The 23,477-nt window shown below is 40.5% G+C and overlaps 2 protein-coding genes across 8 annotated transcripts in view; one reads left to right on the top strand and one right to left on the bottom strand.

Moving 5' to 3' along the window:
- Positions 1-4: 4 nt before the first annotated feature.
- On the top strand, positions 5-15,108 carry NDUFAF5 (NADH:ubiquinone oxidoreductase complex assembly factor 5). Of its 3 annotated transcripts, none has more exons than XM_019500794.2 (12): positions 5-270; positions 2,921-2,961; positions 4,018-4,081; positions 4,352-4,399; positions 4,502-4,605; positions 5,084-5,123; positions 7,195-7,392; positions 9,556-9,616; positions 10,979-11,062; positions 11,407-11,489; positions 11,650-11,744; positions 14,656-15,108. In XM_019500794.2, exons 1-11 carry the CDS (start codon positions 43-45, stop codon positions 11,728-11,730), a joined length of 1,032 nt encoding a protein of 343 aa, XP_019356339.1. In that variant the 5' UTR covers positions 5-42; the 3' UTR covers positions 11,731-11,744; positions 14,656-15,108. The 3 variants fall into 3 exon arrangements, with proteins under 3 accessions (XP_019356339.1, XP_019356338.1, XP_006260899.2); XM_019500793.2 differs by lacking the exon at positions 14,656-15,108 and adding an exon at positions 12,186-12,339; XM_006260837.4 differs by lacking the exon at positions 14,656-15,108 and having other exon boundaries at positions 11,650-12,339.
- Positions 15,109-19,303: 4,195 nt separating this feature from the next.
- Positions 19,304-23,477, bottom strand: part of SEL1L2 (SEL1L2 adaptor subunit of SYVN1 ubiquitin ligase) — a 108,266-nt gene continuing 104,092 nt past the window's right edge. For 4 of the 5 annotated variants that reach the window (XM_019500792.2, XM_059720124.1, XM_059720126.1 and 1 more), the window contains 2 exons: positions 20,609-20,737; positions 19,304-19,503 (listed from right to left, as the gene is read on the bottom strand). In XM_019500792.2, coding sequence (XP_019356337.1) covers positions 19,387-19,503; positions 20,609-20,737 — 246 coding nt within the window. In that variant the 3' untranslated portion in view covers positions 19,304-19,386. Of the gene's footprint in view, positions 19,504-20,608; positions 20,738-23,477 lie in introns of those variants that run through there. The other variant, XM_059720127.1, reaches the window with a different exon arrangement.

Raw genomic sequence — 23,477 nt, 5'->3', positions numbered from 1 at the left:
CATGTGCGAGGGCGCGCTCTGGACTGCTTTGTGTGTGCTGCCATGGTGGCCGGCATAGTGCCTCGCGCTGCTGTTCCGCGCCTCCTGCGGGCTGGCTCGCGCTGCTGGCGCCGCCGCTTGTGGGCGCCGTCCGGGGAGGCGGCAGCAGCGGCCGCCTTGTCCTCCGGGGCGAGAAGCCCCTTCGACCGGCAGCTGAAGCGGAAGCAGAAGAACTGGGCGGCGGCGCGGGCCGATCGCGGGCGGTGCGACTGCGACTACCTACGGCTCGAGGTGCATTGCTCGGGGCTGAGCGGCCGTTGGGGGTTATGCGCCTCTCCCCCACTCCCCCCCCGCCCCGCCAGTTGCCGTTGGGCTGAAGGACGCACGAGCCCCACACCCCTCCTGCTCCCACCAGTCGGGGAAGGGGCAGCAGCGCGGGACACCCTGGCAGCCAATCGGCTGTGGGGCCGCAGGGGTTCCCTAGGATCCCCAGTGTCCCGTAATCCACTGCTCGAGGGACCCCCAGTATCCCATATGTCCTCACTCCCTCCCCAAAGAGAATGTGGCCAACTCTCTGCAAGCTGATGTGCTGTAAAATAGTCCGCGACACTCTCTTTAGGGAGGAAGTGGGGGATTAAGGGATGCTGGAGGTCCTAGGGGACGCCCTCTGCCCACCCTGTAGCCTTATAGGTAGTGCCATAAACTCCCCAGAATCAGGTAGGGGTTTGTGGGGGAAGCGCTGGTTCTTCTTTTGCCACAACCTGCATGCTTCCTGGCCCCCAGCATAAATATTATGCTTGCCTGCTGTGGTCTTTGTTCCTGGGCAAGCAGCTGAGGCTCCTGCTGCATGTTACATGTATCACACAGTTCACAGGTGAATCCCGCAGTGAATTCAGACCTGCCACAGTGGGCAAAGTAATGGTCGCATGATTCACTGGCGATTCATGCAATAAATTTAGATCTGCTGCAACGTAGAAAGCAATTATCACACCATAAAAATGACACTCCAGCTTTAAAAAAGAGCCCGTCAGCTAAAAAGTTAGCACATGAAAATATGTAACAACTTCATGGCTCATTTCTATTCAGCTTAATTTGAAGGTGTGGCAAGGTGCTGAGAGGGAGTGTGATCCCTGCTGCAGGGAACTGCTGCCTTGTATAGATGTGTTTCTTTGTAATCTATGTGGAGTAACAAGTTTTAAGGAATTAACTAAATTCTGGGAGGTTGGTGCAGTAAGGAAAGGTTAAATATCTACTATAAAATGCTAGGACTTCTGTGGTATTCATAGATCAGTGACTGGTCAATCCTCAATTTTACTAGTAGAAGACCTTGCAGCTGTAGGAATGGCTTTCTAGCTTGACCAGCCATTATCAAATTGAAAACACATCAACATTCAGTTTCTTTCATGAAATATGCCCAGGATTGCTAGAAAAGAAAAAAGAAAAGGCAGAGCAGAGAAAGCAAGGCACCTGATACATTTATTTAGCTCTTTGTAACAGGCTCAGGTAAAACCCAGTATTAAATCACATGGTTCTCTTGCCTCAGCTCTTTCCCCTTTCCACTTGGGTTTTTCACTGCAACAGCTTAGCAACTCCAAATATTGTTCCTGTGCCATAGCTGCATGCGGCAGCTGCATCCTATGCCGTAGTTGCATCTACTTCGGGTACTTTGGCAGCACAAAACCAAGAGCAAGTAGCTTTGGTTTTCAGCAGAAAGATGTCAGTAACAGGAACAGATGCAACTGTTAAGACTTTATTGAGCTTTGAAGAGCAAAGTAAGCCTTGGTCATTTCTCAAGTGCTGCTGTATAGGGAACGTAGCATTATAGTTTCAGGTGGAGAACTGCTTATAGCGGTATGAGTGTGTTTGATGTCCACATGGCCACTGCCAATAGTACTGCACAAATAGGGGGCCTAGGTTACTCAAAAAAGAGGGAAATGCATGTCAGGAACAAATAAAAGGTTTTCCTGGTTCAAGACAAGTTAAGTGTAACTATGAACCAGGCTGTGCATTTCATTTGTATGGCTAGCCAGTGTAGTGTAGACCAGGCCCAAGAATCTGAATGAATCTACCCTGTACCTACGACTGAGATGAGAACATCCTGTTCTCAGGAAGAACTCAGGTGGGTGCGTGGGCTGGGTGTGATCCGGGCCCTTTTCGTGCTGCACGCAGGCTGTGGCCAGCAGCCTGGGCACGCCGGAAAGGAAAGGGCGGGCGACAAGCTAGAATTAGGCACAGACGCATAATGGTAGATTTGAAGATTGTTACTTACACCGGAGATGGTCGCGGTGCAGGCTGGAAAACTTGCTTGAGTTGCGGTTACAGACAACACAACACGAACAGTCACGTGGAGTTTGCTAGGCTCCACGTAAACAGAGTTCCAGATGCCCTGGACAAGCGCGCCACCGAAATGGAAACTCGTAGATACGTCTTATAAAATTTTATCGTTCGAAGACGGGAAGAGGTGGGCGGTGGATCAGGCCGCCAGACTCCTCTGAATCTCAGACAAGGTTTCTATTGCCCTGCCGTGTACCCATAGTCCCCACGAGATTGATGTGGAGTCCTCCTCGGCCTGGGCGGAAACCGCTCAAGCCTCTTATACGGCTAGCAGGCCAATCGCTAGCCGCTAAGTGGGAATAATTTAGAACTAGCCAATAGCGGGGAACAAATTTGCATACGGGTGACGGGAACTCCTTTGCACCGTGCATTTCTGTTGCAACTTGAGAAATGCACCCCACAAATAGAGCTGCAAATTGGCGGGAACTTTTCCCTTGCACGTGGGTTCTCTATGCAGCAAAACCACCGTGCAATGAAGCTGTAATTCAACGGGGATAATTCTAGTGCTGAAGCGCACACAAAATCATACCTTTGGGTTATGACAGCGGGTAACTTAGATGGTTCATTCCCATTTATAGGTGCTAAATAAACTCCTTTAATTCTCCAGGTTGGTGGCCGAGTAGCAGACCGTGTGTTTGATGTAGCCAGGTAAGTTAATCGTATGAAAACTATTCTAGAGTTTATGGTTATTCTCTGCTACAATTACTCAGTTAAAAGCATGAGTTAGATGTGCAATAGTTATCCCTTCTTTGAGTCACCCAGCTAACTTTTTGGCATGTTACTGTGCATTTCTCCCCTCTTCTGTGGAAAGGCCTCAATTTGGGGAAGGTGGATAAACTTTAGTATTCTGGAGAAATAGTGAAACTGGCTATAGATAAAATCCTGTATCATGTATAATAAGAAATACTTGTTCCCTACAGGTATAAATCAGTCGTGTTAAACTTATCTGGCCCTGTGGGCCAGATAATAGCATGCGGCAGGGCCCATGAAGATGATGCCTCTGCCCACCCCAAGCCCCCATGCTAGATCCATCGCATGAGGTGCTTGTTTCAGATGAGCTAGGACTGTCCTACATGTCGCAGCTGTGTGGAGTTGGTTCTGGGTATTTGCCACACGCAGCACCCTTGCCACTTGGTCTGGGCTCTTCGTCACATGCGTCTCCTGCCCTGAAGCAGCTTGGTGGGGTGGAGAAGGGGTGCTAGGTGCAGTATGTGCCCCAGGCCCTGTGCATGGGGATGGGCTGGCATGTGCCTCAGACTATGTGTAGGTCCACTCCAGACCCAGGGACAGCACTGTATTGTGTTGTATGTCTATGTTGCATTTCTGTAGTATTAACTCACTTTGGAAGCCAGTGCTCCCTAGAAGCTTTAGAAGAAAAAACATTTTACATATTTTCTGTAGTTAGTGTGTGTGTGTGTGTGGATATTTTTATTTCCTACAAATGTTTTGGCTAGAGAAGTGTGAAAAGTTTTAAGTGAATTTCTACCTCTTGAAAATTAAAGTGGTCACTGATAATCTTGGAGTTCAATTAGTCAGATGTCATTAAAGGATATATGAGTAAATGTGTGCTGAAGGAGAGTGACTGAAGAACTTGACATATTAAATATGCTAATCTAAATTTATGTTGAATAGGAAGAGTTATTGAACATTAAGGATTTTTTTTAATTCAAATTTCAAATTTAATTTGGATATTAATTCTTTCAGAGCATTCCCACTTGCTTTGGATGTTGGCTGTGGAAAAGGCTACATAGCCCGGTATTTAAACAAGGTACTATGCTTTGGTAATATCTAAAATATAGTGCAACTTGTACCCTTATATAGTTGTTAATATCTAAAATATATTTAAATGAGATAAGTCTCTTATCTATGGCTTAGATTGTTTTGTTCAAAATGACTAGCCTTGAAGTTCTCAGGCTCCAAGTGTGAAGAGATAAGCAGATAAGGCTCAGGCTTTCCCTCTTTGGTGGCTCCCCAATGCTGTCTAGGTTGGTTTAAAAAAACCAATATCAAATATTTGATCAATTCTTTTTTATTTTAGGAAACGGTTGAAAAACTTGTGCAAGTAGATATTGCACAGAATGCATTGGTAAGTTGTCATCTCACCTTTTTGCTTGTCATACTGTAATGCCCCAGTGCTATAGAGCAAAAGAAATAAGTCTGAAACTGTGTTCATTCTAACCTGATTTAGAAAACTCCTATGGAAACTGAAATCCCCACTGTCAGTATTGTAGCTGATGAAGAATTCCTTCCTTTCAGAGAAAACACATTTGAGCTTGTTGTTAGCAGTTTAAGGTTTGTATAAATCATGTAACTAAGTTTATTTTTAAAAAATCGGATAGCATTCTTCCCAAACTGATAGACAAATGGCTTCATATAGGCCAAGGCTTTTTCCTCAGTATTGCTTATTATTGTTCAGTAAATCATTATGTAATTGAAGTATTTTGCTGTTAGTTTTTGTGGAATGTGACAATTAACTTTTTCTTAAGGATAAATATAAATGCACAAGTAGTTTCCTGCCCTTTGAGTAGTATCCGAGCAGTCCATTTTCTAGCTGTAAAAAATGAAAAAAAAGAAAATAAAAAAGCCTTCTACAGTTTTGTATATAAACATAATTTTCATAACTTGTTTTGGGGGGAAAGTTGATAGTTGTTTCCTTTGTCCTCCAAAATATCTGTTATGGCAGTAGTCACTTGCCTTTCCCTAATTTTATTTACTGCTAATAAATACTAATAGTACTAAGTCCTAATAAAATTGACACACTTTATTTCAGCTTGCATTGGGTGAATGACCTTCCTAGAGCTTTTAGAGAGGTAAGAAATTGTTTGTGATGCATATAAAAAGGACTCTACCTTGGTTTCAATGTATAATTTTGCATATGGGAGTTGCACGCATAGATAAGTTGCATTGAAATGACTCTTGTCATATCCTGGATGTCTAAGCAACAAAATGAGAGAAATGGATAAACACATGGCTCTCTTCTGTTCCTGAGGCTAGGTGCAACACTCGTGGGTTTTGACTAACTTAATTTCTGGACATCTAAGGTGTCCACAGGGAGCATGTGTATATATATTCTGGCTGCTACTGTATGTGCTCAGTCTCCACAACTATGTAGTCGCACAGGTGAATATAGAGCTACGTGCCCAGGTATAGAATGCCAACCTGTGTGTAAGTGACTCTTTTGGGCTTTGATAAGCAGAAAAGAGTAGAATGCCATGAAGTCAAGTTTGTTTCAACAAATTCCCACAAGACAAAATATTTTAGAGGTTCAGGTTGGAGTATTTCATGAGCATTTTTTAATATCCACTTTTCTGTTTTACTGTGCAATATTAATGTTTTTCTAGAGCTACCCTATCATGATGTTCACATAAATAATAAAATGGAAAACTGCAACATTTTCCACAATGAAAATCTTAAGAATCCAGTTTTGAAAGGAACTTTGAAATTATATGTTTGTTTTCAAAATTTATTTTTACCAAATGAAATGTCACAATTTAACATAAAACAAAAATTTCAGATGTTGATCAACTGTAATCTTGATTTTACTAACTCCATGCTTTGGGACCAACATCCTTAAGTTGGTGCAGCTATCCATATGCTGATACTTGTCACATTTGGCTGCTGATTACTTGATCAGAAATCTCAACATTTTCATGGAATGAGGGGTTTAATAACCGGATCAAATACTCTTTCCACTTCCCTTACATGTAACTTGGATCACTTGTACATTTTATTTAAACTCTTATTTATGTCAGATTCAAGCTGAAGAAATGTATTTTAACTTAGTTATATAAACAACATACATTTATGCTTATAGCATTGCATGCTTATAGCATGGTATAATATATTTGAGAGCCTTTTTATTTCTGGGCCTTAAGTTGGAATTTAGTGACTAAACTTAGTGCAGAGTCAACTTATCAGGTAGTAACTTGGCTCTTAACTTTTTAAAGAAGGCCAACTTTGCTGTCCTGACTTCTTAAAATTCAGAACATTCTTAATATGTCTCTGGTGCTTTCATCTGTAAAGTATGATAAAAATGCAAGCAATCATCCTGCTATAACTTATAATTAGAAGCAGATAGCTCAGGATCTAATCGGGGTTTTCTGTTCACATAAAATATTGAGTCTTACGTTTGCTTGGACCTGCATTGACTTTTTATCTGATTTCTAACTATACATAATGTGTTCCTTGGGAGTCACAAATCTAAAGAGGAGGCCTTGTCAGTAACAGCAGATCCAAAAGCCTTAGTAGATGCTACACATATAAATACAGCCTGTTTTCCCCTCAGAAGGCCAGATGTATTAGAGTCTAGCATGCATGCACTATCATGTTTCAGAAAACAAAATACAGTATCATTACCTGAAAATGGACAGTTACACTTACTTTTTTTGCCTTTTGAACTTGCCTTTTGAAAATCTTTTGGCGTTGTATTGCCACCTGAAACATTGTTTGGTATTTTCTAAACTTCATCTTATTTTATTCTGCTGTTTCGAGCGCTTTGGAAACAAATTGTGTTGACTCATTAACAGTGTGTAGCATATCCTGGAGAAATGTGATTCTGAGTATTACTGATCAGTGGTGAGTTCAAATGGTGAAGTGTAGATTACAGTATCATCTTTATTTACTTAGTTTTTAGTAAGCAGGTTAATACATTGCTTGTATAAAATAAAGATCTAAAACTAGAACTCCAAATGGAAATAGAATATCCATCTTTTAAAGTTCTTTTGCTTTTGCCTACCTCCTCACTAGTCAAATTAGGATTAAATGAGATGCTTGATTTAATTGAGTCACTCTTGTCTAACTAGACAAAATGTTTTAAGAATTCATTGCCAAATGTTTTTAAAATTCAGACCTTGAATACTAAGCAGACCTTGTGTGTTACAGATTCATCAAGTCCTTAAACCAGATGGAGTATTTATTGGTGCCATGTTTGGAGGAGACACTCTGTATGAGCTTCGTTGCTCTCTGCAACTAGCAGAACTAGAAAGAGAGGGAGGATTTTCTCCACATGTGTCTCCCTTCACTGCTGTCTCTGACTTAGGACATCTGCTTGGAAGAGCTGGCTTTAACACTCTGACTGTGGTAATTTATCTCCATGAGGAATGTAGCAATTGTGAAAATCAAAGTTGCTCTATAAAAAAAAAAAAAAAAGACAAGTTTTGTTATATAGTAGGAGACTAATAGAGCATATAGGCTGGGCATGGCATACCTTCATGGTGCAGACAGTTTGATTTTTAGCAAAGATACATTTTCTTTGTGGGAACCAATTTGGAAAAATACTGGTTTAGTAACTCTTCTCATTGTCATATCAATGGTTTAAGAAAGTGTTGTGGAGAAGATGCTACTGGTTCTGATTTGAGGATGAGCGATCAACTTTTACTTATGTGGAAGTCTAGCTTGACTAAACTGGAGAGATGTCAAAGCTAGGGAACAGAAATGGAAGAGGAGGGATTACAAGCTCCACAGGCCAAAGAGGTGCAAAGACTGGCAGTAATATGCATCAGAGAGTGACATAAATACCAAACTGATGCCACAGTGGCAAGTGCAAGCTAAAAGTGTACTTAAAACATGTAAACATCATATATCTGTGTTGGTCACCTTGAAATTAAGTCTTCAAAGTGCCTTCATGTTCTTTAAAAAATTTAATGCTTGTGTTTACACAGAAAAGTTGCTAATCTGATTTACCTCTAAGAATGCTAGATGTGGTTTTCCTATAAGCTGTCCCACGTTCATGTCCCAAATATATTTAACCCCCCCCCCCCAAAAAAAACCCTAATCCAAAAAAAAGTTCTATTTCCATAGTACCTAGGTAGATATGTTACATCTGTTACTTGTTCATGTCAGCACTGTTAAATTGTAATGTTAGAAGCATGGGATACAAATGTACTTAGTTTTAAATTTGAGTACAGTAGATACTGGAATAGTCTATACATGTATTCGCATAGATATTTAAAATTTGATGCATGAAAATAGATGTGCAGGATGTGGAGGTGGCTTTAGCTTGCTAGTTAAAAATGTGTTGGTGCTGAACTGGCTGCCTATTCATTCCTTTCTAGGTGTGAGTCGGTTAGTTGGCTCTCTCAAGTCCTGTCAACATGACAGTTTGAGACTGACAGAGGAAGTTAAGTGGGTTAAGTTCTAGCTAGCAGTTCCAGTGAGGAGCACTTTGCAGGGCACAATGTGGGCAGGTTTTACTGTAAGTAATTCTTGTAAATATTTCTCTAAGTAGAGCATCTAGGGCACATCCAGTTGAATGCAGCCGTGCAGCATGGGGTGCCGCAGATATGTCTGACGCCCCATTCCACGTGTTCAGATGTTCTCCATGCTGTAGTCAAGCAGTGTAGAGGGTTTTTTTGACCCCTGGACCCAATGGGGGAAAAAAAAAGTGGAGTAGCACACGCACGTGCAGCGCACGGCACTCAAAAATGGAGCTGGGCCGGCCGGAGCCGCACTGCAGCAGCCAGCCAGGTTCTGTGCGGCAGAATTGCCGCTGCTGCAGCCCTAGGAGGCCCCCAGAGCTCCAGGTAAGGCTGCTGAGGCCAGCCCAGTGCTGGTCCCAGCCTCCCCTATTGCCCCCAGGGTAACTTGCCACACACCAAAGTGCACATAACAGAGGCGTTCCCTGGGGACAAGCAGCAGTGGCTCAAGGTGCACCACTGCTAGTTCTCCCTGGGGAACCAAACATCCACATGTGTGGACGCAGCCCTACATGGCCTTTTCACCCTGGGGCAGATGGCAGTCTGGGCCTGGCAGCAGGGCCAAGAGACTGCCTGCCTGATTGGTTCCCCGTGATTTAATGTTTCATTGTATTAGGTGAGTGTTGACCACAGGTTAAGACTATCATTTTATAACTGTTTGTTACAAGTGTGGCTGACTAAAGCTGAGGAGAGGGTGCTGTCATATAACTCCCCATGCTGCTGCTGGTCTGCTTCTTGCAGGGAGCGCTGCTGGTCCCGGCTCCCCCACCCCCTCTCCGGTTCTTGATGGGGCTTGCAGGGAGCGGCTTGCAGGGAGCAGCGCTGGCCTTGGCTCCCCTACCCTTTGTCTGGTCTTCGGCGCAGCATTGAAATCAGGGCAGCACTCCCCCACTCTTGGAGCACTCTGACTGGCTGTTTCTGTCAGTCAGTGTGAATAAAGCATTACGGACAGACAGACTTAGGCTTTTATAATATTAGAATTGTTTAGAAAAGAAAACTGTATTTTGCTGTAGATACACTCAAAAACTAAGCTTTTGAACTTTTTTAGGATACTGATGAAATTCAAGTAAATTATCCAGGGATATTTGAGCTCATGGAAGACTTGCAAGGCAAGTATTTCTTTCCCTCCAAGAAAACCTAGTGTGTTTCTCAATCTTGATTTCTCAGCAATGCAGTATAATGAGGTATGCTTGGCAGAGCATAGGTGGTGCCTTTTTCCTTAACTGCAGACAAAGTTTTCTGTAAAAGTTCTGCTATCATGGGAGAGTTCTGAAATATTTGTCTAGGAGAAATTACTCATTCTGATCTTGAAACACCTACGTTTTTATATTTGATTAATACATATTCGGTTAAACCACCATTGTACAATTATGTCTGTTTTCCCCACAGAAATTTCACTTTGCTGCTTCCCCTCTCTGGCTTTTGAGTTTGTGTTTCCCCTGAGGAAGCATTACCTTTTTTCAGAGCTCTGCAGGGCCAGGGGATTACCTTCTCCCTGTGGAGTCTGTGCTGGGAAGCAAAAGGCAAAATCCTGTTATCTCAGCATGCTATGAATTTTCCCTTCTCTTTAATGCTCTTCCTGCAGGCAGCTGGGTCAGCTCACTCTCTCTCTGCTGAGTAGCCCCTAGCACCTGTGTATGGGCAGTGTAATGTACACATATGCACGAGGGTAAAGCAGACAGATTTCACATGTCCTCTCCTAAGAGAGTGCCTCAGCCAGGAGATTCTAGGAGCTGGAACTTTCCTAGGGAAGCCAGGAGAGTTCATTTTGAGAGACTAACTAGTATTAAGCACAGATCTGTCATTTCATCAGGTACACTAATTGTGATTCATATGCAGTCTTGTAGATGCCTTTGTTTTTGGAGAAGTACAGGGCGTGCTTTTGCTGCTGATCAACAGCTTCTGTCTGTTTTCATTAAAATGATTTATCCCAGAACCCTTCGCAGCTGCAGAAGGGCACCCTTTATAATGATTGAGCATTGCACAAGCTTATATTTAAAACATTTTTTATCTTCTGTTGGTAAAAACCCATTTCTAATTAACTTAGTTTTTAATGTGGTAATTATTCAGGAATATCAGTATTGCTTCAGTGTAGTCACTTCATGCTTCTGATATTTTTATCATAAATTTAATAGAAGGAAGGACTTTGGAATCAGTATTCCACATGGAGAGTAAATTAGTTTAGCAAACTACTGAATTTACTTGTGTAAAGGCTTAAGACCATTACTTGTCTGGATATAATTTCCACCAAGATGTTAAAGTGAAATAACTTGCAACAGTATAAGGCAAACCCTGCAGGGTAGAAAGTAGGTGTTTCCCTGAATCAAATCTCTGTATGCTGTAACTTTCTCTCGTGAGATCTGGGGAATTTTATATCTGTTTTGGATTAATATAAAGTTCTGTGCACTGAAATTTAAAACTCATGGTATATGCTATATCTTCTTTTTTTTAAAGCTGAAACCTATTTTTAGGTATGGGGGAGAGTAACTGCTCTTGGAATAGAAAACCTCTGCTTCACAGAGAAACTATGTTGGCAGCGGCAGCAATATATCAAGGTAAAAACAAACGTTCAGTAGTTAACTTAGCCTGGATGGGTCTATGAACATCTCTTTCCCTGTTTTTTGATCTTTCTCAGGGCTGCATTGTTTTACTATCTTCCTTGAACACAAGTAAAACAAATTGTTTTTAGGGGCTTACAGTTACAAGACTTGAATTACATGGATGTTTTGCATGGTTTGGAATACTGTCTTTTGTTTTCTCTACACTTGTACAATTAAAACATAAAAGATTTCCTGTATTGTGTAATTCTGTAAAAGAGTTTTTTCCAGCAACAAACATCAAGTTGAACATTTCATATTCAATTCTTGCATAATTTGTAATACTTTCTCTTTTTTAACAGAAATGTATGGAAATAATGATGGCTCCGTACCTGCCACATTTCAGGTCTATTACATGATAGGCTGGAAATTCCATGAATCACAGGTAACATGAAACTGAACTTTTATGCTGTGACCCCCCCCCCCCCCCCTTCCCCCTTTTATTTCTTATGTGTCATTTGATAGCACCTTCTGGTTTTAGACAACTGAGTGACTCTCTGAATTGTTTTGAACATAGGTCTTTACCCCAGTTTCTTTTCTTTCAGGCAAGGCCAGCCCAGAGAGGTTCTGCAACAGTGTCACTTGGAGATCTGGCAAAAATAAATTTTTCAGGGGGGAAAAATTAGCCGATCATCAAAAGGTGACTTGTGTTGGACCTTTTACAAAATATTGCATTGTAAAATAGACTCTACAGTTGTCAGTGTCTACTGTTATTTCATTTTGAAGAGGTCATAAATTAACTACACTCAAGGCACTCAACATTTTTAATTCCTATGCTGCATCTTCATCCAGATAACATCATGTTTATTAAAGTTTCTGTCAAAACATTTTATCAATACATTAACTGAAAGGAGAATCTCTGCTTTTTTGTAGACATTATAAAACTTTCTCTACATTTGTAAGCATTTAGGATTGTCCCAAAGAGAATAACATTTTGTAAGCATTTGTACATGCTCAAGGTACATGAAGAGATGTATATAGTTGTTAACAAGTCTTTCAATTGGAAAAATAAGGAGAGAGAAAGTCACCAAAAAGATTCTACTTCAGAATTAGTTTGGATCTAATTTCCTGTGCATCTCAGTCTGCAGGTAGAAGCATTGCCAGCAATTGTTGAAAGTCTCATGTATGGTCTGTATCTGAAAGGAAGTGAAGAAGAGAATGTAGCTCCTGAAAAGAGAGTGCCTGCCTGAGAGATCCTGCTTAAAATCCTCTACAATTAAACGCTATTTATTTAAGATCCTGTTTGTTTTCTTGCATCTTTGGTCTCAAGAACAAATGGGAGCAGGCTGCACCACTGCATAAAAGTACTAGTCCAGTGAAATTGCCAGTGTAATATTTCATGCAATGATTTGAGCAGAGTTGGATCTGAGAAGCATGGCAGTGCTATCAGCCTGCACCCCTACTCGTGTTCCGACATGCTAAAAACAAATTCTTAACAAAAAGGTCAGGATAAGATGCAGTCTTAACCCAAATGCTGCTCCAGGACAGGGAAAACATCAAGATATGAGAGCCTATCTTCCCAGATGACTTCAACATGGAGACTTGTGTAAGATTTTGGTTGAAGTAAGCATGGAGGAAACCACACGTTAAAGACAGCAAAAGGATACCAGTCCAAAGGTGACCCACATCATGTCCCTATAACAATGGAAATGGGTCTCAAACACACTAAATTAGTCCTTCATGGGAACTAATGATATTCGTATTCCAATGTGTATCTCAAATTGAAGGCTCAAAATGAAAGATTAATCTTGTCTCTCTTTAAATGTCTGTTGTGGTCAGAAATGTTGCCTTTTAGTGGTGCGTAGTGTATTGCTGACATCAGGAAAGGGGGATGCCTCATTTCAGTTGACAGGATTTTTCTTGGTAGCTTCATGTGCCCTGTCTTTATGGCCATTAGTCGTCATCCTGTCCCCCCCCCCCCCCAGTTCACTTTAAAAAGAATGGCAGGTGGGAGACAGTTGACTACAAGGCAGCTACCTTGGTTTGGATTTGTCAAGGTTATAAATTCTACATTAAACAGGAAGTGTTTGCAGGCTGATATTTCTTTATCACTCTTTCTGTTCCTCTGTATGGTCCCACAGCTCTTGGCCATAATTCTGAGTCATTCCTGCATTGTACTGGACAACAACTAGTCATTTCTGAAGTTTTGCAAAGGTGGTAGACACTTGTCTGAAAGTATAAATGTCATTTCAGTTTACTAAATAGCCATAGACTGGATTTTTTTTTCTTATTGCCAAACAGCTGAATAGCATGAACTTGACCTTTTTCTGCTTCATAAACCCTTTTGATTTAGCCTTGCCACTATACTAAGTTAGGTATTCTTATGTTTGGTCAGTTATGGCAATAAACATTAACAAACTGTCATAACCTTCTGCGTTCCTGACTCTGAAAGGAAGGGTGAAATATTGCAACAATGGTCCCAACACTGCATTGCAGATCTAGGATAGTGCAAGTGAAGAACATAAGCAGCCATCCAAAATAGAACATACGCACATTAGGACTAGCCTGGCATCGAGCTCTTACATATTGGCGTTCTCTGCCTTAAATTGCATTGTCATAGTCCGATATTGTCGTGCCAGCAATGCCTTCAGTGAAAATTCAGGGGACCTGTTGTAATAAGATAAGCCAGTAGGGGGCACTCAACAGAATAGTATTGCACCCTCCAAATGGTAGCAGATGTGTCTGTCCTATGTATAAAAGAATATTTAAGTAGAATGGTTTTAAATTCTGTGTAGTCATTTTCAAGTCAGCCTCTAGCCATTAATGACTCTTGACATTGTAAAAACAATGGAAACTGACCTCCCTGGCAAAATAAATAATTGCATGTCAGGCTTGAATAGAGAGCTGCAGCCAGAAATAAACTTTTCCACTAAAAGGACTCTATTTGACAGGTTCTGTTTCCAATAGGGCTTGGGGGAGGGGGTGGAAGAAGGGGGTTTCTGTTCCTGCAGCCATCCTGGGAATCTTACCTAGAAGCAGGGAATTTTACCTAGCTCTCATCATAGCAAATTTGGCTCCTGCAGATCTGAATATAGATGCTGAAGTACCTGTCTATATTAACTAAAGGAAGGTTGGATATATCATTACATTATTCTAACTTCAAGGGGATCAGTGCTGTTTATTGTCAGTTCTGCTTCTGAAATTACATTGACTGCTGTGACCAAAAATATTACTATTATGAATGAGAACATACTTCTTTAGTAACTAAGCAACTTATCTTAGGCAGCCCCTTAAATACTACATACCTTGAAGTACCAAAGTACCATCTTTTTTTAGCAAAATCTATTAGTAAAGCCTTTCCTGTCAACAGTATTGTATCAGCAGTGTGAGCACAGTTCAGTGCTTAAAATGGCTATATGCTAACTACATGATTAAGCACTCCCTAGTGTGGGTCACACCTTTTTTTCCTTAGATGTCTCTATATTCAGAATGACACAATCCCCCCAGGCTCAAAGCCACTGTCATCTTTCCTGAAGATGCTTTTATGAATTTATTTTCATGCTGTTGCATCTACTATGTGCCTTCTCTAAACTTCTGAGTTTTTTTCCCAGGCACTTCTGCTGCTGGCTGTGACTCAGATGTGTGAAGAGAGTAAGGAGAAGGAAGAAGAATGTGGTTATGTGTAAATGTTAATTAGAGACTTGTTCCTACTGTGCCTTGTTCTTCAAGCATTTAATCAACACATGGGTAGAAGCAAACTGAAATATGCTGGAAGCCCTCTCCTCCTAACTTCTAAGGAGATAAAGAATGTGCTCTCAGTAATGAGAGGAAAGCATACATTATTGGGTAGAAAGCACCTGAAGAGCAGTTTCCTTTCTGAGCATATAGAAGAGGAACATTGGGAATCACACAACAGGGGAAGAATAAATGAGGTACTGCGCAGAGCACTGCTAGTGGGAAGAACAAAGCAATTAGGCAGGAAATTTGTTGTCCCTATCCTCCCTACCCCTTCCCCTCATGAATATGAAAATTAAATACTGACCTAATTAATGTGCAGTTCTCAACATACAGCATCTGTGGTCACAGTTATTCGATAACCCCCCTGGATGAGGAGGGTGCTGCTGCCCAGCTGTTACATAGTGTTGTGGCAATGTCTTCCTGCAAGTGCATAAATCGCTTGCGCTGGTGGCCCAGCAGCTTCTGCATTCCTGGCCACCCAGTGGCCCATCTTCCACAGGACCATGACCCTACTGTTCCAGTGTTTGAGGCTGAGGGTAGGTGGCTGGGAAGTGGTAAATGAGGGTTTGAATCTTGAGGCTGAAAAGGACCTAGAACCTAGATCTCCCAGTTCCTGGAGAGGTGCCTTACTTCCTTTAGGTGGGTATCTCTGTGCCATCTGTATTCTGCCACACGGTTATGGATCTAGCCTCAGAAGACTAGTTCTTGTCCTGCTCAAGCTCTAGTTCTTGGACAGAAAGAGGAACCTAAGATACAAAAATGGAAAGAAGTGCTAGCTCTTTGCAGCTCCTGCTCAGCTTGTGGGTTTCTGTCTCTTCTGTGGCACCTAACTTCCCACTGGCTGTATAGAGGGTGTGGGTGCCTAATACTGTTTCTTTGGTTTACTTCCTGGAGCTAGGTGCCTAAATTTTAATTATAGCCAAGCCAAAGTTGGAGGCACATAGCATGTTTTTCTGGATCTCAACCTAAATTTAGACAGCATTGATGATAATGAAGAACCAGATAAGTGTAAACACTGCACAAATATATTTTGATAGGGAGTTTTGAATTTTGTTGCTGTTCTAAAGCCTGGTTTGTCTTCAAAGTTTAACTTTTACCTTCCTGATACTTCTGCATCTTTGGTTTGAGAGTCTTTTTTACTTTGTATTTTAATTTTTATTTTTTATAGTTCTGCTGTGTGGCCTGTTAGATAATTAATATGAACACAGTTCCTGTCCTTTGCGCACACTTCTGTAGTTAAAGCTCCATTACCTTTTCAATATAAACTCACAGTTTTAGGATTGAAATCTTTTTATTGTAGCTTTCTCAAGCTGACAAAATGTAGTGTAGCTTTTTCCAGGCTTGATATGATTAAGTGATTTCAGTGTTCTTTTAAGTTGCTAGTTCAGGAAAAAAATTCAGGTAACAAAGTGATGACAAGGTGCCTTTTGTGGGAAGACTATATATTTTTAAGAACAAGCTTCCAAACATTACCGAGTTAGTACACAAGATAAAACGCCTTCTGGGAGATGATTACTTCTGACTTTGTAAAAAAAAATGCACCAAAAATTTGAATGCCAGGTGTTATAAGAATGTCTTAAAAAGGCAATATCTACAAACTGAATTAGCGTTCAGTCATTTGCAGCACAAAGAAACTTGAGCTGGGCAACCAGGATCAATAAGTGTCTTGTTGAGTGCCTTGAATTCCAGCTGCACACCTAGTCAGGGGAAAGATTGAGCATTACTTTGTTGATTAAGTATCCGACCTTGAATTCCACATGCATCCCAAAAGTCAACAGGAGTTTGTGCAGTAGAAGAAATAATAGGCCAGGCCCTTGAGGAAATCTTTGACTTAACAGAGCTTTTTTAGATGCAGAGCATACATAAGCTAAATCTAGTTGCATAAGGCCCTCATAGTCCACTTAAATGTGAACTCAAAATACATAAAACTTCCCTGTATAATTGGCCAAAATAAAGAAACACATTTTCATACAGTGAATTACAAATTGTATTTTAATGTTTTTGTAGACAGACTTTTTTGGCATTGTCTGTCTGATTCAACGTTCTTTACAAACTGAAGACCCCTGGAGTATTTTGTGAAGAAACAAGTCAGTAGACGCACAGAAATATAAAATTAACTTGTTTCGTGCTTGACATCCATGCAAATAAGATTAGAGAACACCATGGTTTAAGATAGGAATGTATTCCCTAACAGATTCTGATTTTTAAAACATTGATGTCCAAACTAGACTCTTCTCTGCTTACTTTCATTCCCTTATCCCTAGTTTTAACCTTCATAATTTCTGGTGCTTCAGCTACTTGTAACTGGTCATCCTGACAGATTTTTCACTTAACTAGTGATTTTGGTTGCCTCAGATTGATAGCTTTAAAAGGTGATTGATCTTTCTTCATAGGACAGGGATTTGCACTTCTGAAATGAGGCCACCTGAGATGTATTTGAGAGTTTGGCATACAAAATTGCTTTTTCCCTGTTTATGACAATTGGCTGTGCTGCAACATGTGTCTTTTTTTTAATTATCCTTCAGTAGATAAATAAGTCACTCTTTTTTTTTCTGAATTCTTTCCAGTTTCATTTTTCTGTGCAGAAAGAGTTCACTGTTGTCTTATAAAAGGTTTGCTTTCTTTCTGCTCAGTTAAATAGGACTTGTACACAGAATCAAAGATTACACTGACTACTGCATGCTTCAATGCAATTTCAGGTCTAAATTTAAAAAAAAAAACTAATGTACTCAGGATGTTGCTTTGCAAATATGAAGTATGTGGAAGTGCTGATTGGGAATGTTGGGAATATCTCATTCTGCTGAGTGGGTATATGTATCATTAGTTTAAAAAGTGAAAAATGTTAAATTGCCTTTCCTCTTACCCATATATCTAAGCTTTGTTTTTCTAAGATGCTCCTCAGATTGTGGTCCCTTCCATAATCACAATTATTGGAGTAGTTTCAGTGAAGCCAATCACAGAGTGGCCTCCAAAATCAGCCCTTTTTTAATGAGGCAATAGCTATACGTGAAGAAAAACTCTTCAGAAAGGAACTGAAATATGGTATTATCTAATACTATTTCTAGCACTTGTATTAAATAGGAGAGATGGAAGTGGTGTTTGTGCAAAGCCTCAAGGGAAGGAACTGGTAGTCTGACATAAGTTAGCATATCTTCAAGGGATGTACAACAGTTAGGAATGGTTTATGCATACGTAAGTCTTTTCTGCCTGAAAAAAGGATTCACTTCAATGTCCCATGCTGGAGCCTTATACCTGATCTTGCACCACTGATGTTGGGGAAGGTTTTGCCACTGAAGTCAGGATCTGATAGAGGATCAGGACTTATCTGGGCTGATAGATGCTTTTGCAAATGACACCGTAGGTAAGTTGAGCAATATTTATAAAAGAACTGCAGTAAATCTTGTCCGTGACTGAAAGATGAACTAATGGCAAATTTGCTTTGCAGAAACCAAACAAATGAATTCATTCACAGTAATTACAAGGTTTTGGCTCTCTGATTCCATACTTGCAATGCTTATTTTATCCATGCTTTTTTTTCCGGAAGGACTATTCACTCATTCTTTTAATAGTGACATTGTTTTACATAGCTTATTTTTAAAAATCCTGTTGAAATTTCTACAGTTCCGAGCATTGGGCTAGCTGGTGAATGGGCATGTGCCTGTGGGTGCGGAAAGATGTAATGTTTGCTTCAGGGAGTGAGCAAAGCATACACGCCCTTTGGAATGCTCTGGAAATGGTGGGAGCAGTCCCAAGATAACCTTGTAAGAAGCAACTACTATTTAGAAGCATTTCAATGCAAAATGTTTCCTGTTATATGTGTATGTGTTACAGGGTATGACAGGAGGGCTTGGTCCTCCAGCATCCCACAATGCTTTTCTCCTCTGCACCCACCCTGCCCCAGGGGAAGACCAGGACAGACTCAACGAGCCCTGCCTCTGCCCTCCTTGAGCGCACCCTCAGGAGACTGGAGCCCCTGCATCACCTTGCCAGAACAAGGAGACCAGAGACCCCCCATACCTCTCCTTATCCTGGGGTAAGGGGTAGGAGAGGGGAAGGCAGGGGATGGGGGACTTGAGAGCACTCATGGACAGTCAGCTCTTCTGCAGAGCAGGGGATGTAAAGTGCTCACTGACTGCCCTCAGCTGGGGGAACGGAGTCAGGATGCTTCAGTCCTCTGTTGCACCTCCTGTCTGGAGAGCACACAGCTGCATTGAGCTCTGATGATTTTGAAGTGCTCCCCCCAGCACATGCAGTAGGGAGCTATACGGCCATTTGTTGCTCAAGCATTTCATTCTTAAAGTGCTTTAGAGTGCACCTGCACTTTGAAGATTTTCAAATGTTGTATGTGTCTGTGTCCTGTGTCTGTCAGCAGAAGCTTTTGCTATATGGCAGGTTTTTTGTTTGTGATATAAGTGCCTGTTTAAGAAATCCCACTGTTCAAATGCTATTGATTTTCTCCCCCCTCACTCCAGAGATATTTACTATGTGTTTTTATGTTACTAAAGTCTTGGAAACAGAATGTAGAAAAAATAAGTAATACACATTTTATTAGTTCAGAATATAAAGAAGAGTAATTGCCAAAAGGCTTTGTCAGTAACGTTTGTCTAGTACCTATTGCTAATTAAGAGAAGAAGCAAAATGACTATGACTGCCACTACAAGCAGATCCCAGTGTGGTCCAAGAATGTTGTCCAGTTCTGACAGTTTCCATTGTGTAATAATCTGTTTAGAGCAGAAAGGGAGAGGTTAGCAAAGCAATAAAGACCATTTCTTATACTTAAAATGGAATGACTTTTCCAAAGTACAAAGTGAAAGTATTATGCTGCATCTTCACTGCGGGTTTTAGATGTGGTATCAAACTATCTTTAAAGGAAGCTATGGCACATAGTAAGCACAGATGAATAAAGCATATGTTTTGTGCAACAGACATATGCTCTTACGTTTTAGTTTGCTCTCTGTGGAAACTGTTATGAGAAATACAGTCCTGGCCCCAGGACAACACCCAACTTTTTCCTATGATGGGGAAATTACCAGCAAACTTGGATGCATAAGAGAAGCACAGTTACCACCAGGGCTGGATGAAAGAGTCAGTTGCTATGTCCAGGGAAACAGATCCAAGGTTGTGTTTGCAGCCCTTGGATCCTGTTTTATTGTTCCTTTTGAATAGATAGACTGACATCCTTCCCTTAGCTAGCTGTGTGCAAACAGCAAAGCAGTAGTGTTTCCTTCAAAACGCTACCAAACAGGGACAACTGAGGATAGTAAAAGGTGAGTAATAACGGCTGTCTCTCTTTGTGTCAGACAAGGAAGTAAAGGAATCAATAGTAGAAAAGGGTTCTAATCGTCAAGTCGGTTACTGTTGATTAATGATGACTCGACTCATTAGCACTGAATTGTTGCAAGACGTCTTAAAAACAAGCAAGGGCCTCTCTTCACAGGGTGCTGTACACCTTGGGCCTTGTGAACTGAGTATTCAAATTCTGATGCTCTGTGTGCAGTAAGGACAGTTATTGTCAGGCTTTTAAATCAGATTAACCTGTTATGGTCTTTGTTCTCACCTGAAAGCTTTGATAAATTTTAAGTCATGCTTGAATTAACAACTAAACATAAGTTTCCTTTTGTGTGGAGTACATCAGTGCAAATAGCAGTTGAGTTTTGAGACTGGGAAGGTTTATGTAATTTAAATGCTGGCCCTGCTTTTATTGAAATATTTTTTGGTGCTCTATCTAGAATCTGGCATATGGGTGCAAAAAGAATGCTAAGTGTAAAAAGCAGTAGTAGATCTAGACCTGTGAAAGCATTTTGGTATGTCAACATCCATACTTACCTTGAAAAACTTCATTTCTCTGAGGAAAACAGTAACTTCTAGTTTCAAAGTTGCTAAGAACACTGGAATGGAAGCATCTGGGCTTGTTTTTGCTGCAACAGCATACCACATCCTAGCCAAATATATATCCTAAAAAATAAAAGGTGTCCTTTTTTATTTGTGCACTTAGATGACTTTTTGGTGCTTTATTGTGTTTGCTTGCAAAATAATGTGATCTGAAGTTCAGAACTGATGTATTCACTGGAAAAACTGAAGAGTTTACTGAGGGGCTTTAATATAATATTCAGATTCATTTTTTTCCCCAATAACATTAGAATCTGGGTTCCATAACCAACTGAACCGAGTTGTTGCTAGATACCCAAGAGTAATTTCTTAGTTCTGAAGTAATATGTTTTTATCCATACTGTTCTGTGTCTCAGTTACAGGGTGTCACTTTGGTATCTAGGCACCAGACATAAACTTTAGAACAGGGGTTGTCAGCCAGGGATATGCGGAAAGGGGATACGGGGTACGTGCATGCAGGTGGAAATGGAGCGCCTCCACCTCCCAGCACTTTAATTGAAGAAAAAGTAACTTATTCCTCCCTCCCCCCCCTCCCCCAAAAAAAGAAGTGGATTCTTTGAAATTTGTTTCCTACTATCAGCAGCAGCTTACTTTTCATGTGAAAATGGCCTCCATAAAATCCAAGATTTTGAATCTAGAAGGTATCTTTAAGATCAGTACCTTTTCCCTGAAGTTGGAGAAAATTCACCAACTTTGATGCAAGTTCTATTGGACTCTTAGGGCTAGCCCCAGAAAAGGAGATAAGCACCTAATTTCCAAGGTGGCTAGTCCAAAATTTAGATCCTCAAAATCTTAACTCAGTTTCTGCTTAACTCTGGGTTGCCTAACACCTATCAGTGCCTATTTCTTTGTGAGTAAAGTTTCATGTGTTCCTCAAGTTCTATTTTTGGACATGGGCAGAATTGCATCAGTTTTGACATTGCTGAGGAGATATATACCTGTCTAGTGTCAGGATTCATAAATTAGTCATTCCTGAGCTTATGTTTGCAGGGCCAAATTCAGTAGCTGTTCTTAGATTGCACCTAAAGGTTCAACACTCTATAAATGTTATGGAAGAAGGTAGTAGTGGTGATTTCATGCCTCCTTTCTCTAGCAATTCAGTATTGGGAGCACTCATCTAAGATATGGGGGACCTAGACCCAACTTTCTCTTCTTCCTAAAAGCAATGTATATGTAATACTCACTCCTACCCCAAGTGAATGCCTCAGTTACTACACCAGAGGGTCATGCATAGTTTCTGCCTCAATATTTAATCAAGTGTGACAGCTTCAAGAGCAGAATATGCAGTAGCCTGGTGAGTAGATTGGCTGTGCGGGGTTAAATTCCCTCATGCAGAAGCAAGAGTGGATCGCCCATATCCATGGGTGCTTTATATTTGTAAAAGGAGGATGGGGATATAGTAACCAGCTGTTTTGTTTTTGTTTGGTGTTTTGGGTTTTTTTTGGTGGGGGCTGCTGGTGTACTAGTAGCTTTCTAACTGCAGAAGATGACTCAGGGATGCATCCTGAGGAAAGAGAATTATACATTTATGCCCTGGAGAGGCACAGACTTTAACTACAGCATGTCTTGGCATTCCTATAAGCTAGCATAACTCATTTCCCATTCAATGTTTGTTTTATAGATCTCATCCTGAGGCATCCAGTTCTTTTGTGCACGCTATAGGGAGCCTGGGTATCTAACTCAGACTGGCCAATTTCAGAAAAGTGAAATCTATAATGTTCAGACTTATGCTAAAATTCAGTTTGTGGATCTAGCCCCTAGTCAACCTTCTAAGTTTCTGCTTTGCATAAATTGTTAAATACCTTTGTCTGTTTTAATGTATTTTATAAGCTTATTCTTGGAGAGCAGTGAGTTCTCTGAAACACATCCACATGCCCTAATAAATATAATACTTGAGACTAATTTGTAAAGGAATCTTGGCAAAAGACAAATGGATTTTAACACTAATTTATGTGCTTGCCTTCTACAAATTCATTTTCAAGCCCCTAACTGATTAGTTGCTTTGTCTTGTGTATATAAATGGCCTATTTAATTCAATAGGAAGTCAAGTGGAAGTCAGCATTTGTTAATGGATACTTACAAAAGGCAAACAGTGAGACACTTTAAATTATTCCAAGTAAGCAGTAATTCTTAATTTATTTCTAAAGATAAAAACACAACAGCCCAATTACATAGTTTCCTTACAAAATGTAATGACTAGATGTATCAGTTTAGTTTAATTAAGTCCATAAATAAAAGTCTCAAATAGGTACTTTCTGAGCAGAACAGTAAAATATAAATCAAGACAGTGAAATCCTAGAATTTTTAAGGGCATTGGCATGAGCAGGCTAGACTGGTTGGTTGCTGAGGCTGCATATCACCTACTTTTCCTGTTTTTTGGGTTTTTTTTCAGGTCTGTCTTCAAATTTCTACTTGCCAGTGATTAAGGAGCATAGATTCAGTTGGATGATTATTGTAAAATTATCCTATTCTTAGATAACAGGCTGTAATACTGCTAGGACAAGACTTGTATGATTTTCACCAATGCTTTTCAAGAAGTACCATTATATATAGTTATATAGTATATTAGTAGTACAAGTACAATAGTATACAAGTTATATAGTACCATTTCTGCATGTGCACTCTTAGGGAGTGTTGAATTCATTTGTCCTAATTTCTTACTTAAGGACTAGAAAAATGGGATAGTTTTGTATAGATTTTATTTAGTCTGGGGAGGGTGGGAAAGAAGCACTGGGCATTTAGCTCTACTACATGGCCTTGAGTTGTGATATGTGGAGGTACTGTTTTACAGTGGCATTTGCAAGAT

The sequence above is a fragment of the Alligator mississippiensis genome, chromosome 1 (genome assembly GCF_030867095.1).
Source record: "Alligator mississippiensis isolate rAllMis1 chromosome 1, rAllMis1, whole genome shotgun sequence".
Classification (NCBI taxonomy): domain Eukaryota; kingdom Metazoa; phylum Chordata; order Crocodylia; family Alligatoridae; genus Alligator; species Alligator mississippiensis.
Note: the sequence above shows the minus strand (reverse complement) of the source record. Positions and strands in the feature narration are given on the sequence as shown.